A 13,216-nucleotide genomic window follows, 5' to 3' on the forward strand; every position below is an offset into this window, starting at 1 on the left:
ATATTTTTATTGATTTTTTTATGGATATTTTTATCGATTTTGTTGTGGATACTTTTATCGAGTTTCTAATAGATTTTGCTACCAACAATATTATCGAATTTTAACGAATTTTTCATCGATTTTGTTATCGATATTTTTATCGGTTTTGTTAGCGATATTTTATTGGAAAAGGGGTAGAGGTAGGGATCTAGATAGAAAAAATAAAAAAAATATAACCTTAGCAAAAGAAGATGTATGTATGTACGTAAGTATGTATGTATATTGGTTATGAAACAAAATAGATATGTATGTAAAGTAAGTTCCACTTCTCCAGTGTGGCCCAGGTGCACTTACCTTTTTAATGATTACTTTTTGATTTGAAATACCTTTGCAATAAAGGATTCAGGATTTCCTTCCTCAGCATATACTTCATCACTATGCCCTAGTTCATAGGCCTCTAGAAAAGAACTAATATTTTTCTTTTTAATAGGGTTGCCAGCTGTTAATAAAATTACTATATTCGAAATAAGCGTAAGAATCAGTACTTTAGCGTCACTTTCAAATGAAAAGACATAGCCTCTGGATGTGTGATAATGTATTATTTTTCTAAGTAGGGTTGCCACCTGTTTAAAAACTATAAGATCTTCACCGTACGTTGCATGTACAAAAACTTTAAGTTTCTTAAGTAGAGTTGTCACCTATTTAAAATTACTATCTTCTATACATAGTATAAAAGAAAGGCGAGATATTTTAACCGCGCTACTGAACGGATTTAGACAAGATTATGTAGGTATGTAATAAACGAAGTACATGATGACATATGATTTCTTTCTCCAAATACGTAAATGTACATACATACATACGCATACATTCAGCGCGTGGTGAAGCCTCGCGCATCCGTGACCGGTTAGTTATCAGAATAATGAAACTCATTTTCATGAAATACAACATCACGACTCGTAAAAACATTCTTATTCTTTAAACTATATACATACTCTAATTTCGAAGTTGTTGATTATTCAATATACCCTTCTCTCATTTTGAATCTCACTTACGCTAAAAATTCAAAACATACTCACATCAGGTTTGTGTCCTGACCACAATTCCTCCGATATTTTGGATAACATTTTATGTGGTTATCGATTATTTATATATGCAGCACAATTCACAGCCCAAAAAGTTTTTGGCTAATGCGCGTCACTCATCGTCGATCTTGCTTTTTCCATTAAATTGCGATTCACACTCTCTGCTAAGCCGTTTTGCTCTGGACTATAGCGGACCGTTGTTTGTTGTACGATTCCACATCGTTTCAACTCCATTTCCATAGAACGACTCACAAATTCTGTATCATTATCCCTTCGCAGAATCTTGATATGCGTACTCTGCTGATTTTCCGCTTTGGCCTTAAATTCCTTGAAGCAATCTAGCACGCAATCTTTAGACTTTATAAAATACACGTAGGAATTTCGCGTGTAAGCTTGTATAAACGCTAAGAAATAACGGTTTCCCTTCACAGATTTTACCTTTCTTGCTCTTGACCCTTCCGAATGAAAGCTTATTCGATTTTTCTTGCCCAATGAACATGTCTCAGAAAATATTTTCTCTTCCGTTTCAAACTGTATACCATCCATATACCCCTTGATTAACAACATCATTTTGCCTGCTCCTAAAAGTGCAAAACGTCTGTGCCAAGTCTCATATGGTATTTGAAAGACACAATTAAAACAACGTTTGGATTTCTTAGTTTTCGGTTTCTTCTCCCGAAAGTTTGCTTCCTGTAATAGTTTTTGTTTGATACCGTCTGCAGTGATCACCTTTCCGCTACTTCCAATGGTCATAATCATTGGTTTATATCAGGCATGGGCAGCTTTGGCAGAACTCCATAAGCAAGTGCACTGCGCTGTCCATCGCTGGTTTATATTCGTCGGACAATACTTTCAACAAAAGACTTCTTATGTACTCGTCATTCACGCAAACCCCGATATCGTTTAACTTCTGCGTAGTAGATTTGATTTGGCTCACACACTCTTTAACAGATCAGATGAACATTCAGCTAATTACACGCTGCTTAACTTTTGCAGCAATCTTATGCGCCGATTCACTCCAGTATCTTGAAATAACTTTTTTAATGCGTCTCAGACTTCCATTGAAGTCATTGCGTCCTTTACGTGGACATATAAGTTCTTGTCTAAAGCCTAGATAATCTTACGTAACGCGTTCCGATCCTTTGCAGCATCTAGCCCTGGAGCGTCCTCAGGTTCAAGTTCTAGCGGCGTACGCATCGCGAATCTCCATGTTGACCAATTCTCGGAACCAACCAGTTTAAAAATGCGACCCTAAATCGAGTATATTTTATGAAATCAAACAGCAGATGTGTATTTTGTAGCTTGTACACACCTTCGTAGTAAATTTACTATTCGTTGAATAATCGAGCATGTAATTTCGCGAATAATAAGGTAGTAACCTACCTTTTAGTTAGGAAACCTACAAAATTTTTTTTAGAGTGAAGTGATCCTTAATTCATTTTTTTAATGCAAGCGGCCGGCCCATAACCTATTAGCAGAGTGTTTTTTATTGAAAGAATTTTATGAAGTGTGTTTTTCTTCTCTCATAAGGCATTATTTATACAAAACGAATATTTAAAGCTATATAAATTTGTTCGCATGACGCGTCATGCGCTTACTTATGTAATTATTAGCACCTGAAAAGTTTTTCTGGCAAAAGGTGAACTTGCTAAACATCGCACTGGTAGATCATAATTTTGTCCTAATATGGTAACGACCCCAACTAAAAGATGTTGTAGACGGGAAGGACACTAAGGAATTCCGGCTAGTCTTTTAGGTGCAGATGTTCTGAGCATACATGTTACTATCTAAATACTTACTTCAGCGGATTTTTGGCTGTAAAAAGTTGTATACATATGTATATTGAGTTAAATATTACCGCTAGTCTACCTTTTGTATTATGAAAGATTCATAATTATATCTGTCCATTGCGTCCCCTATGAAAGAAATTTATTTTTCATACAACTTTACTGAGTACAAGAAAGCATTCACCGTTTGATTAAATCAAAGAGCCAAAGTAAAGTACGGTAATAGTTTTATTTTTGAATACAATTTTAAATCTCTTTACCTAACTAAATAAAGAGCTAGAAGCCATTTTAATTTTTAACTTATGTATGATGTTCCAGCAAACAATCGGTATGTAGATATGCATCTAAGGACATGTAATATTGAACGAATTTCTCAACATTATTCAAGTTTTATTTTCCAACATATTATCGTACCTAGTACTTAACTACGTATCTTACACTAGGGTAGGATTTTTCTATATCGAAAAAAAATATACAGAATCTTCAAGAGACTTCAAAAAATTATACCCAATTGTTTATTTTACCATTTTTGAATATAAACTTTATTTTATGGGTCCTCCAAAAACCAACCCGTAAAATATCGTGAATACTAAAAAATTGTTGAATAAACAATTGGCTATTATTCTTTGAAGTCCGCTCAAGAGAAGCAAACGCTCCGATTTAAAAATATTGACTTTCAAAGATTTTATACCACTACTACGAAAAACTTATAAATATTTTTTTATTTAAAAAATGGTTATATTTTTCCAACATAGAACAATCCTAAAGGATGAGAGCACACAAAATCCGACTTTACTTTTCTCGCATGCATTTTTGTCCTAACATCCAGATATGTATGTATATCTTGCAGATATATGTATATATAACTATATAAACCACAGTTTTAAATCTAGATTAATTGTGACTTAGTCCTATTAAATTCAATCGAAATTATTCAAAAACTGATTTCTTGTCTCGTCGATCAGTTGCTGATACCACGCATCATTGCCATTTGCTGCATCTTTTGTAACTTCCGTTAACGGTAATGGCTTCACGTTTTCCGATTTAGTTTTCACAACAGCAGCATTGGATTTCGACGCCTGGGTACCATTTGCCACTTTAACGCTACTTTTGAGCATTTCTGTATTCATAGCTTTTTCCGCATTATTTGCTTTTGCCTTATTATACTTGTCCTGCGAAGCTTTGACCTTCGATTTTTCAGTTGTATGGTCCAACATTGGCGGCAATTGGAAAGGAACGATAGGGAAGTCGGTGGGCAGAAAATCATTAACCGTCTCAAAACCGACATGAGATTCTGTTTTGCCTGGTATTGTATGCAGTGGTACTTTGCCGTCGATAATATCTTGTACGGCGGTATGCATAATATCTCCGATCGCACTTCCAGTCGCATTCACATCTATGCCATGCTGATCTTTGATTGCGTTTGCTGTCTTTTCGGGCGTTTTACTATTCGTCACATTCAAATGCAGATCTTTATCGTAAACTACATCTCCCGTTGGCATATCCGGAGGATGTTGTGTATGTATACTTGGTCGTTTGGTTGGCCAATGAGTTTGCCATTTCCGGTGATCAGCTGCCTCAAAGGTGCGTGTGTCATGCAGAAAGCCTCGCTCACTGTCCGACAGAAAGTGGGTGACAATAACGCGGCCATCTGGTCGCACATGTCCGAAGGAGCCTTCCACGGTGCCATTTACGTAGCGTCTTTCATCACGGAATTGTACATTCCCCGTGCGGTTGTCATTCACTTCAAAGCCGAAAGCATAGGTGTTTGGGCCTTAAAAGAGGAAAAGAAGCAAAAGTTTTAATCCGCACCAGCTGAATCAAAGCTATTCGATTTCAATCAACAGCATAGACACAATGTACTTACCAAATGGATCGCGTTGAAAGTAAGAGCTTGTAGCTGGGCTGCCACCCGTTTTCTTTATTGCTTGTGCTTTGGCGTAAGCCAAGCTTCGATTCGATAAGTCAGCTGCATTGCTGTAGTGTGCTTTTAGGCATAGCGCATGGAGCTGGAAGTAAGTACGTAATAACATGTAGTATGTACGTTCCAGTTACAGTAAAAACTAAAACAAAAGTGAAGGTTTGTAGAAATTGCAAATAAATAAATTTCCTATAAAAGAATGGCCATTACTACTTGTATTTTCCAATTTGCTGGAACAAATATGATCCGAGGCTAAAATTGTATATGTTGATGAAACAAAACTATCCGAGCCTTTTACCTGAACATACAAAAAATCATTAAAGTACTTGCATTTGCCCGCAGCTTTGCCCGCGTGATGTTTGGTTTAATGCAATTATTTTAAATGTAACAACGAAGGCAACAAATAATTTCACCAAATACATATTTAAAAAAAATCAAGCAATTCAAAGTAATGACATCAATTGCAATACATTTCTGTAAACAACGTTTCGGGACTTATTGTCTTGGATGTATATATTAAGATTTCTGGCTCTCGATACACGCGAGAACCCAACGTAAAGTTTTCCGTCCGACAAACATGAGTATCCAGATATATTACTGTTTGCCCTGGCTGTTATTAATCGTTATCGCGAAGACTATTTTGAACGGAAACGGAAACCTTTTAAGCTGAAATTACGTGTTTGTTGGAATTATGGGAACTCGTGTTATCAACACTGATTGTCCTTTGCAAATTTGAGGTGCATCCAGGTGTGACCGGGACCCGAATTTTTAATTCCAGTTTGCGGGACGGCACCCCTGACAATTCTTAAGAGTTTAGAAACTATAGGATATATTGTTGCATCGTCATTTACCATCACTGTATCAACAGGCATGTATGTGGTCGTCTTACCAGGCATTTCAATAATTTTCTTATTGATGTTTCCCACTGATTCATTTTTAGGTGCTAATATTGCTCAAGTTTTGTTGTAAATTAGGAAAATTTGTACTTATCTATTATATAATATTCCGAACTAATAGCATTGCAAAAGCGACTTGCGAGTATAATAAGGCCATCATTGCCATGTAGACCTCCCCGGTCTTAAAGAGGTCTTGAGCAAAGAGCCCGGACTCTCGATCATTGTACAACTGGATCCACATATTAGTTGTAAAGTTCAATATTTCCACTTTTGCCCACAAAGCCGAAGCCTTGATGTACGCACTTATCTCGCCTGCCGCAGGCCCTTGCTCGATCACAGGTAGCGTCTACGAACATCTCCAGCTAGTAATACGACTACTCGTCCAATCAGCAAACAGCTTCCGCGGACATCTTGCAAGCTTCGATCGAGTGCCTCGACTGCATGCTTGAGTGACATCGTACATCGGCCCAATTCTTAATTAATTGCATTGTTGCAACATAGCCCCGCCACCACTGTTTTAGCTAAAATTGCAAGTTGGTGTATCCTGATTCGCAAGGTTATACATATGTTAGTGTTTGGCCGAGCTTCTCCTCCGACTTGTGGCGTGCGCCTTGGTGTTGTCACACAAATTGGAGTGACCTACAGTTTACGCCGACTCCGAACGGCGAATGGATTTTTATGAGAAGCTGTTTTTCATGGCAGAAGTACCTCGGCGATTTGCCATTGCCTGCCGAGGGGCGACCGCTGTGCAAGGTAGTTGCTATCCCTGATGGAAATGTCTTGCCAGTTCCCCCGGTGCGTCCAAAAAATGCAGGCCCCTTCTCCACCCTCCACAATTTTATGGAAATTTTGCCTTTGCGCGGGTTATAGTTAAGGTTCTGTTTCGGTGGCTTAAGCCGCCCAGTTCGTGGTGCTATAATACAACTCCCTGAATAACTCATTGAACAGTTCTCCCGTTGGTTGCAGAGTGGACATACCGAAACCGATAATCCGTTTTGCAACCATTGAGAAAACTTTATCCTCAATTAATCTCAGAGCTTCGTTGAAATATTCGACATCATGTGCCGCCCCTTGCGGTTTTTTAGTTTTCCCATAGTTGCAAAGGGTTTGCAAATCCGCAAGGCTTACTAAAACCTCTCCCATTTGATACCTATATTTAAATATTTCATTTAACTTGTTAATTAAAATAATTTAAATTTTTAAACGGGTGGCAACTCTCTTCAAAGATATTTTCGAAAGAAAGCGTTCTTAACCCTCTCTCGTTTGACTCTCATATTAAAACATTTCGTTTAACCTTTTTAGTAAATTTATTTTGAATTTCTTAACTGGTGGCATACCTCTTCAAAAATATTTAGAAATACATTTGTTTTAAACCTCTCTCACTTGGTATCCTTACCAAAATATTTGGTTTGTATTGTTATTGAAATTGATTTTAAGTCTGTGAAAAGGTGGCAACTCTCTTCAAACATATTTTTGAAATAAATCGCTTTTGAACCTCTTTTGCTTGAGACCCACATTATTATAATACTTTATCTAACTTAAAAAAAAAGTTGAGATTTACTTTTGAAAAAAGTGGCGACCCTCTTCAAAAAAAATCCTACATGTTAAAACGCTGATTGGCATATGTAGGTACAGAGAGGAGCTTATTAAGATATCCTCAAGTACCGCATTCCAGGGTGCCAGATACGTCCTCAGATAGTCATAAACTTAATAAGGTATATAAAACTGATAATAAAAAGGAAAATATCCTCATGGAGAAATTTTGTAGTGGTATGAAATCTGTATGAAAAAGTTGTAGGTTAAGGAAAGTGCTATTCAGTTCACCTCGCATCGTCCTCTTCCAAGCACGCACTTTCCATGTGCCACAGGTCGCCGCTGAACAGGCCCATGGGAAAATGTCGACCAGTTGCGGCTGAACTTCTCACTTTAAACCTTCTAGAACCCAGGATTCAGATGACGCTTTGCCGATTCAGCAATCAATGGAGCTAAGCACTCAATGATTGTAGGTCAGCGATGTTCACGCCACAACACTTCAGTATTGTGCACCGTGCTTTTAATTCCCCAAATAATGCCTTACAAAGTAAACATTTTTCTTGGAATAAGTATATGAAGTTGAAAAAATTTATTTATGACTAGATAGGAAATATCTGCACGAAAAAGTAATTATGTTATTTGTTTAATATCTACTTAAATTGGTATGCTAAATTTCCACGTTCACTAAAACGATCCAATGAGTAGGTACATTTTAGAAGCAATCAAGTCCGACTGGGCATGCATTATTGCAAATGGTATATATAAAAAAATGGTTAAAAAATAATTGGGTATTATTATTAAGAGTCTCCTAAAGAGAAACAAAGATTGCGGATTGGAAAACATAGGTACATAGATTTTCAAGAAGCTTTAAAACTTGTATTGGCTTCAGTTTATCAGGTTTATTCAGTTGAATCGCCGGAGAAATTTATCAGAAATGTGTAAATGGGTTTCCATACAGATTTTGACAGTTAATTTATAAAGTTTGCACGATTAGAAGTTTATACGGTTTGATAAATGCCCTCATGGTATTTGTGTTTATACTTCGCGCAGCGCATTCATATATTTTACTACACTAGTTTTTGCCGCTCTAATTTCTCCAGCGTTCGTACGCCTCTCTGTAAGACTACATGGAAAAGGACGTGACCTCAACAGCAGTATTTCAAATGTCTGTCCAACACAAAATTCTGGATAGACTCAATTCTTGAATTTTTCTAGTCTGGTTAAAACGGATGTACGTTAGGCTGATCCAAAAATGCATGTGAAAAAGTAAAGTCAGAATTTTTATACTCCCCCCCCCCCCCCCCCCTAGGATTGTTCTATACCGAAAAAATATACCCCTCTTTTTATTTTCAAATCAAAAAATACTGAGAGGTCGCTTAAAGTGTTCAAAGTTTTCCATATATTTTATATGGGAAAATAACAACTTTTCTTAGAAGTGGTAAAGAATTCTTAAAAATCAACATTTTTCGATCAGAAAACTCTCTTTTTCTGCAGGGATTCCCAATAATAATACCCAGTTGTTTATTTAACCATTTTTCTTAGTAACTCTAATACGTAGGTCCGCCAGAAACCCATAAAAACCCCGAAAAATGTAATGCGGGACCAATAAAAAATCGTTAGTATTAAAATGGTTTTAAAATAAACGATTGGGTATTATTATTGAAAGTCGAGTAAAGAGAACCAGAATTTTCCGATCGAAAAATATTTATTTTCAAGAATTATGTAGCATTTCTACGAAAGGTTTTGGAAAACTTTGAGCGCTTTGAGCGATCCCTAAATAATTTTTGAATCGAAAATAAAAAATAGGAGTATACGTTTTTTCGATACATGTATAACAATCCTAGGGGGCAAGAGCATTAATATTTCGACGTTACTCTCTTTGAACCACCCCAATGTACATACGATGGCGTTGGAGGAACTTTTGCTCGTTGCTTGGCTTGCGTCTACAATCCTGGACTCTTAGTTTTGATCCCATCGCGAGAAATGAATTAAATTTTTTTTATGAGGTTTTTATGAAGCAGACCGAGATTCGCTATTGTCCGCCGAGGGGTCACAGAAATTGGAAAAAAAAATTATTTTCCCCCAAATCACTGTTTCAGCTAAATTATCTTCTTCATTATTAATAATAATTTCCGGTTTATTAATCCATCGACAAAACTCTTTGTTAAACAGAATTTGCCACAAATTTCATGTCGGAGCAATAGCTTGGTCACTGACTCTCACGCAATGTATGTATGGATGTAATTCTTGTTTGTTTTCATTCGCAAAAGCACTTACAACAGCAACAGCGAATATAACTCGTAGACGTTTTTTTAAAGTACACACGCACATTCTACGAATATTAATTGGATTCCAATCATAGGCCAGTTGAAAAATCGAGCACTCACTATTAAGTATTTGAATATCAAAGAAATTTTATTTGCGCATTTTACTTAAATAAGTTTGTCCATGGAGGGCCACGCTACTTTCGCACTCGTCGGTGAGGTAACTCGAACTGAGCTCTTAGTCGCGGTTAGCAAGTGTTCTAATGCCAAGAAATAAAGAAGAAGATCAGTAAACGATTGACTAAAAGAACAAAATAATACTCGTACTTGTTGGATTGCAAAAATCAACAGTCAATCGCACATTGATTGCTGTTTCCTTCCCTTCCCTTTGCTTTCTTCATTTGCATTAGCTCCAGTATGGGTGGAACAATACAGCGAAGTAGTGAATTGCTAATTAGTAGGTACGTGGCGTGAATTAATTTGCTCATTGAAATAAATTGGTTCTATGGGGTCAGTAATTTCATTTCTTACATTTTTTCTAACGCCCAGCTGTTAATTTTCGTTTCAACTTACGAAATATTAGTTCTGTTAACTTTGTTATTGTGTAAATGTACAAGTACGTGTAAATGTGGCAAATGCAAATTGAATTGCACAAAAACTTTCAATTTTTTTTTTAATAGTTTAAATCGGCAGAAGCACATCTTCTCATAAGTCTTCTACTTGAGCAGCTTTGTGCGCATAATGCATTGGCGTCAACTTCATTGTTCAGTCAAACTAGAGCTCAACCCCCAAGATCCATGAACACTAGGGTGCATCGCCAAAAATTAAAAAAATTCAGTTTTTCAACCGGAATAATGAAATTTATTACATTTAAGGACTTCCGCCAAAATAGTTCGGAAAAATCTAAGAAATCCTGGAAATCCAAAAATCTTATATTTGGATTTCGTCTATAAAATTTTAAAATAATTTTTATACACCTTTTAATCTTAAACCTTTCTACTATTTGAAGCGGATTTTTAGAAACAGTAGTTAAAAAAGAGCTGGTTTTATTTATAAAAAGCTCGATTTTTTTAGTTATTTTCTAGCTCACTTTTCCGAAATAACTTGGCGGAAATCTTAAAGTATAATATCGAGCCCTAACCGCCAAAATAACGTAAGCGGCATTTTTTTCAAAAGTTTCTTTTAGATGCAGAAATATTCCTAGAGCATCTAGTTACATTTCTGCATCAAAAAGAAAATTTTGAAAAAAATGTCGCTTACGTTATTTTGGCGGCTAGGGCTCGATATAGTTTATAGTTCCGATAGAAAAGCTATAACGTTTTTTTTTAGTATGTCGAGTGATGTACCCTAATGTACATGCATAAGTACACACATATCAGTAAACAAAAATTTAACACGAAACGAAAGCTATTGAACTCTTTTATCGACAATTTATTTAGGCTGTATTGTATTGCCATCAAAACACTGGGCGCAGGAAGTACTTGCAAGGCATACGGTTTTATATGCATTCCTAAACAACTTGTTTTATTGCGATGAAATTTTGGTGAGCTATGTATACCAAATATACACCCAGAAATTTGGTGACGATATATTTTTAAATATGTTAATAAGTTTTGTTTGGTGTAATGATCTTGAGGGTTTTGGTATATAAAGCTCTTTAATCCATTATTATCGTTGAATTGAATTAAACAAATTTCTGAATTAAAACGGTTTCTCTGTTTTTCTTTTGTTTTAGTCATCGAATAAAACCGCATATCACAAAAATAGGTGGTGATAAATGCTCGAATAGGCAAGAAAGCAACCTCACTTTGAAATAGAGTTTCTGGTCATAAATAAACTTTGCATATTCTGACTGGAACTTCTGTTCAGCGCTAGACCAATATAATTATTTTTCTTCTATACTACAGCTTGATACTAGTTAATCCACGCTAATATTCTTACTCCAGAAGCATTCCCATCAGCAGAAGTTACCTTCCGCATCTAAATCAACATTTTTTCAAGTTTGTGTAGCAATACGCAGCATAAGGTGCTCCAAGGCGCAGATAAATCGTAACCGTTGACAGGATATAGAATTTATTTTTCTGGTTCACAACTATAACCACCTCTTGTAGCCAACCAATTTAGGCCACATCGTGCAATTTAATTTAGTTTCAAATAGCATCTAATTTTTCAAATTGGACCAACATGCCAAAATGGTACTTTTGGAAAATAGTATTACTCCGGCAGGTTCAGCAATTCACTTCGGAGTGAATTTGAGTCAAGCTCGCTTCGAATTCAAATTGGCAGGGGTTGAGATTCCCTCGAAAGTGAATTGCAGAACCTACCCGATTTCAACGCATTTTTTTAAATCCATCTATCTACAGTAAAACCCGCTTAAGTACCTCACGAAAAATGTCAGCTTTTTGAGGTACTTAGGCGGGTTGGGTACTTAAGCGGGTACTTAAGCGAACATAATTTGTGATGTAGTTACATCTTCTTGTTAACTTACATAAATAAGTCCTTGAATAAAACATGAACATTTAATGAAGTATACGTAATTTAAAACCAAGATCGTAGCATTATTTAAACACGTAAAAGCATAAAGGAAAACTTTATTAAAAAAAAAAACAGATAAAGCATTTTTCTGTTATTTTCGCAAGAATTAAATAAAAAAGTCATTGATTATACATATTTATACATACATACAAACAGGGCTTATCATTTTGGCCCAAATTCAAAATGATATTGTTTGCCACCTATGTATGCTTATATTTTAATTTTTAAAATCTTTCAATTAAAAAAAGTTCATTCCCTAACAAATACCATAGAAACTTAAGATATAAGCTTAAAATTGTGTAGAACACTGAAGAGATTTATCAAAATTTCAAACTTGTTTATCAGAAGTGTTAAAATTTTTTATGCGTATACAGTTTTATAGCCCATTAATAATGCGGCTAAAAATTACCGTTGATTTTTTAGAATCTTTTTGCCGAAGGTGTGTAGCGCTGCCACTGAATTTCAAAATAGGTAAGTGTTTGAAGAAATTTAAAAAAAGCACTTAAGAGGGGAAAATTATAAGTAAAATGGTAAATGGGGTACGAAAAGTGTAGGTATGCATGGTACAATAATTACAGGTATTGTTTGTCTTCCCAGAGAGCTCATATTCCAATCTGCTTTATGTAGAAAATATCATTGTTGCCCACACTAAAACGTTTGCTGCTAGGAAAAGGAATATTTCCATACCCAATATATCATATATGTACACGTACATAAGTTTTTAAACAAACCATCTTGCAGAGAACTTATATAATTTGCAAAAGCTGAAAAAAAACAGTTGCTTATTAAATAGATTCAAAGTTTGTACGGCTCACTTCATTTCAAACGTGTTTTCTTTTGTTAAGAAAAATTATAAAAATGAAATTGAGCGAAAACAAAAAGCAAAGCCAAATAAAAGCAAAAGAATCAACATTGAACTGCGTCAAAATGAAAATAAAGGAGCACGAATTTCGATGTGAAGCAAAACTATCTGGGAAGACAATACCTGTAATTATTGTACCATGCGTTCTATGCAAAATATAGTTACACCCTTGCTTCACATGCGCTGCTAGTCTATGCCCTGCACTGAAATGTAAGTATAACCAGCGCTTTATTCATTGCGCTGAAACACTAGCTGAAAATACTAAGGGTAGTGGGAGACTAGCTATGTTATTGAAGAAAATAAACAGAGACGAAAAGTATTAGGGTTGGGTTAGGTAACCGTGTAACCGTGTAA

At 35.7% G+C, this 13,216-nt stretch overlaps 1 protein-coding gene across 1 annotated transcript; it reads right to left on the reverse strand.

Moving 5' to 3' along the window:
- Nucleotides 1–3,771: 3,771 nt before the first annotated feature.
- On the reverse strand, nt 3,772–5,668 carry LOC118746367. The gene is made up of 3 exons (XM_036480221.1): nt 5,624–5,668; nt 4,719–4,860; nt 3,772–4,625 (listed from the first exon to the last, which is right to left on the reverse strand). Exons 1-3 carry the CDS (start codon nt 5,666–5,668, stop codon nt 3,772–3,774), a joined length of 1,041 nt encoding a protein of 346 aa, XP_036336114.1.
- Between the last annotated feature and the right edge of the window lie 7,548 nt (nt 5,669–13,216).

This window comes from Rhagoletis pomonella, unplaced genomic scaffold, assembly GCF_013731165.1.
Source record: "Rhagoletis pomonella isolate Grant_MI unplaced genomic scaffold, Rhpom_1.0 Rhpom_scaffold_00010, whole genome shotgun sequence".
Lineage (NCBI taxonomy): Eukaryota > Metazoa > Arthropoda > Insecta > Diptera > Tephritidae > Rhagoletis > Rhagoletis pomonella.

What these genes read in the sequence shown, in the direction of transcription:
- LOC118746367 (XM_036480221.1), bottom strand. Translation starts at nt 5,668, where the DNA reads ATGCCTGGTAAGACGACCACATACATGCCTGTTGATACAGTGATG. An exon ending in TGCCTGTTGATACAGTGATG is followed by an intron (nt 4,861 to 5,623) that starts GTAAATGACGAT and finishes ACTTACTTCCAG; the next exon opens with CTCCATGCGCTATGCCTAAA. An exon ending in CTTTCAACGCGATCCATTTG is followed by an intron (nt 4,626 to 4,718) that starts GTAAGTACATTG and finishes TCCTCTTTTAAG; the next exon opens with GCCCAAACACCTATGCTTTC.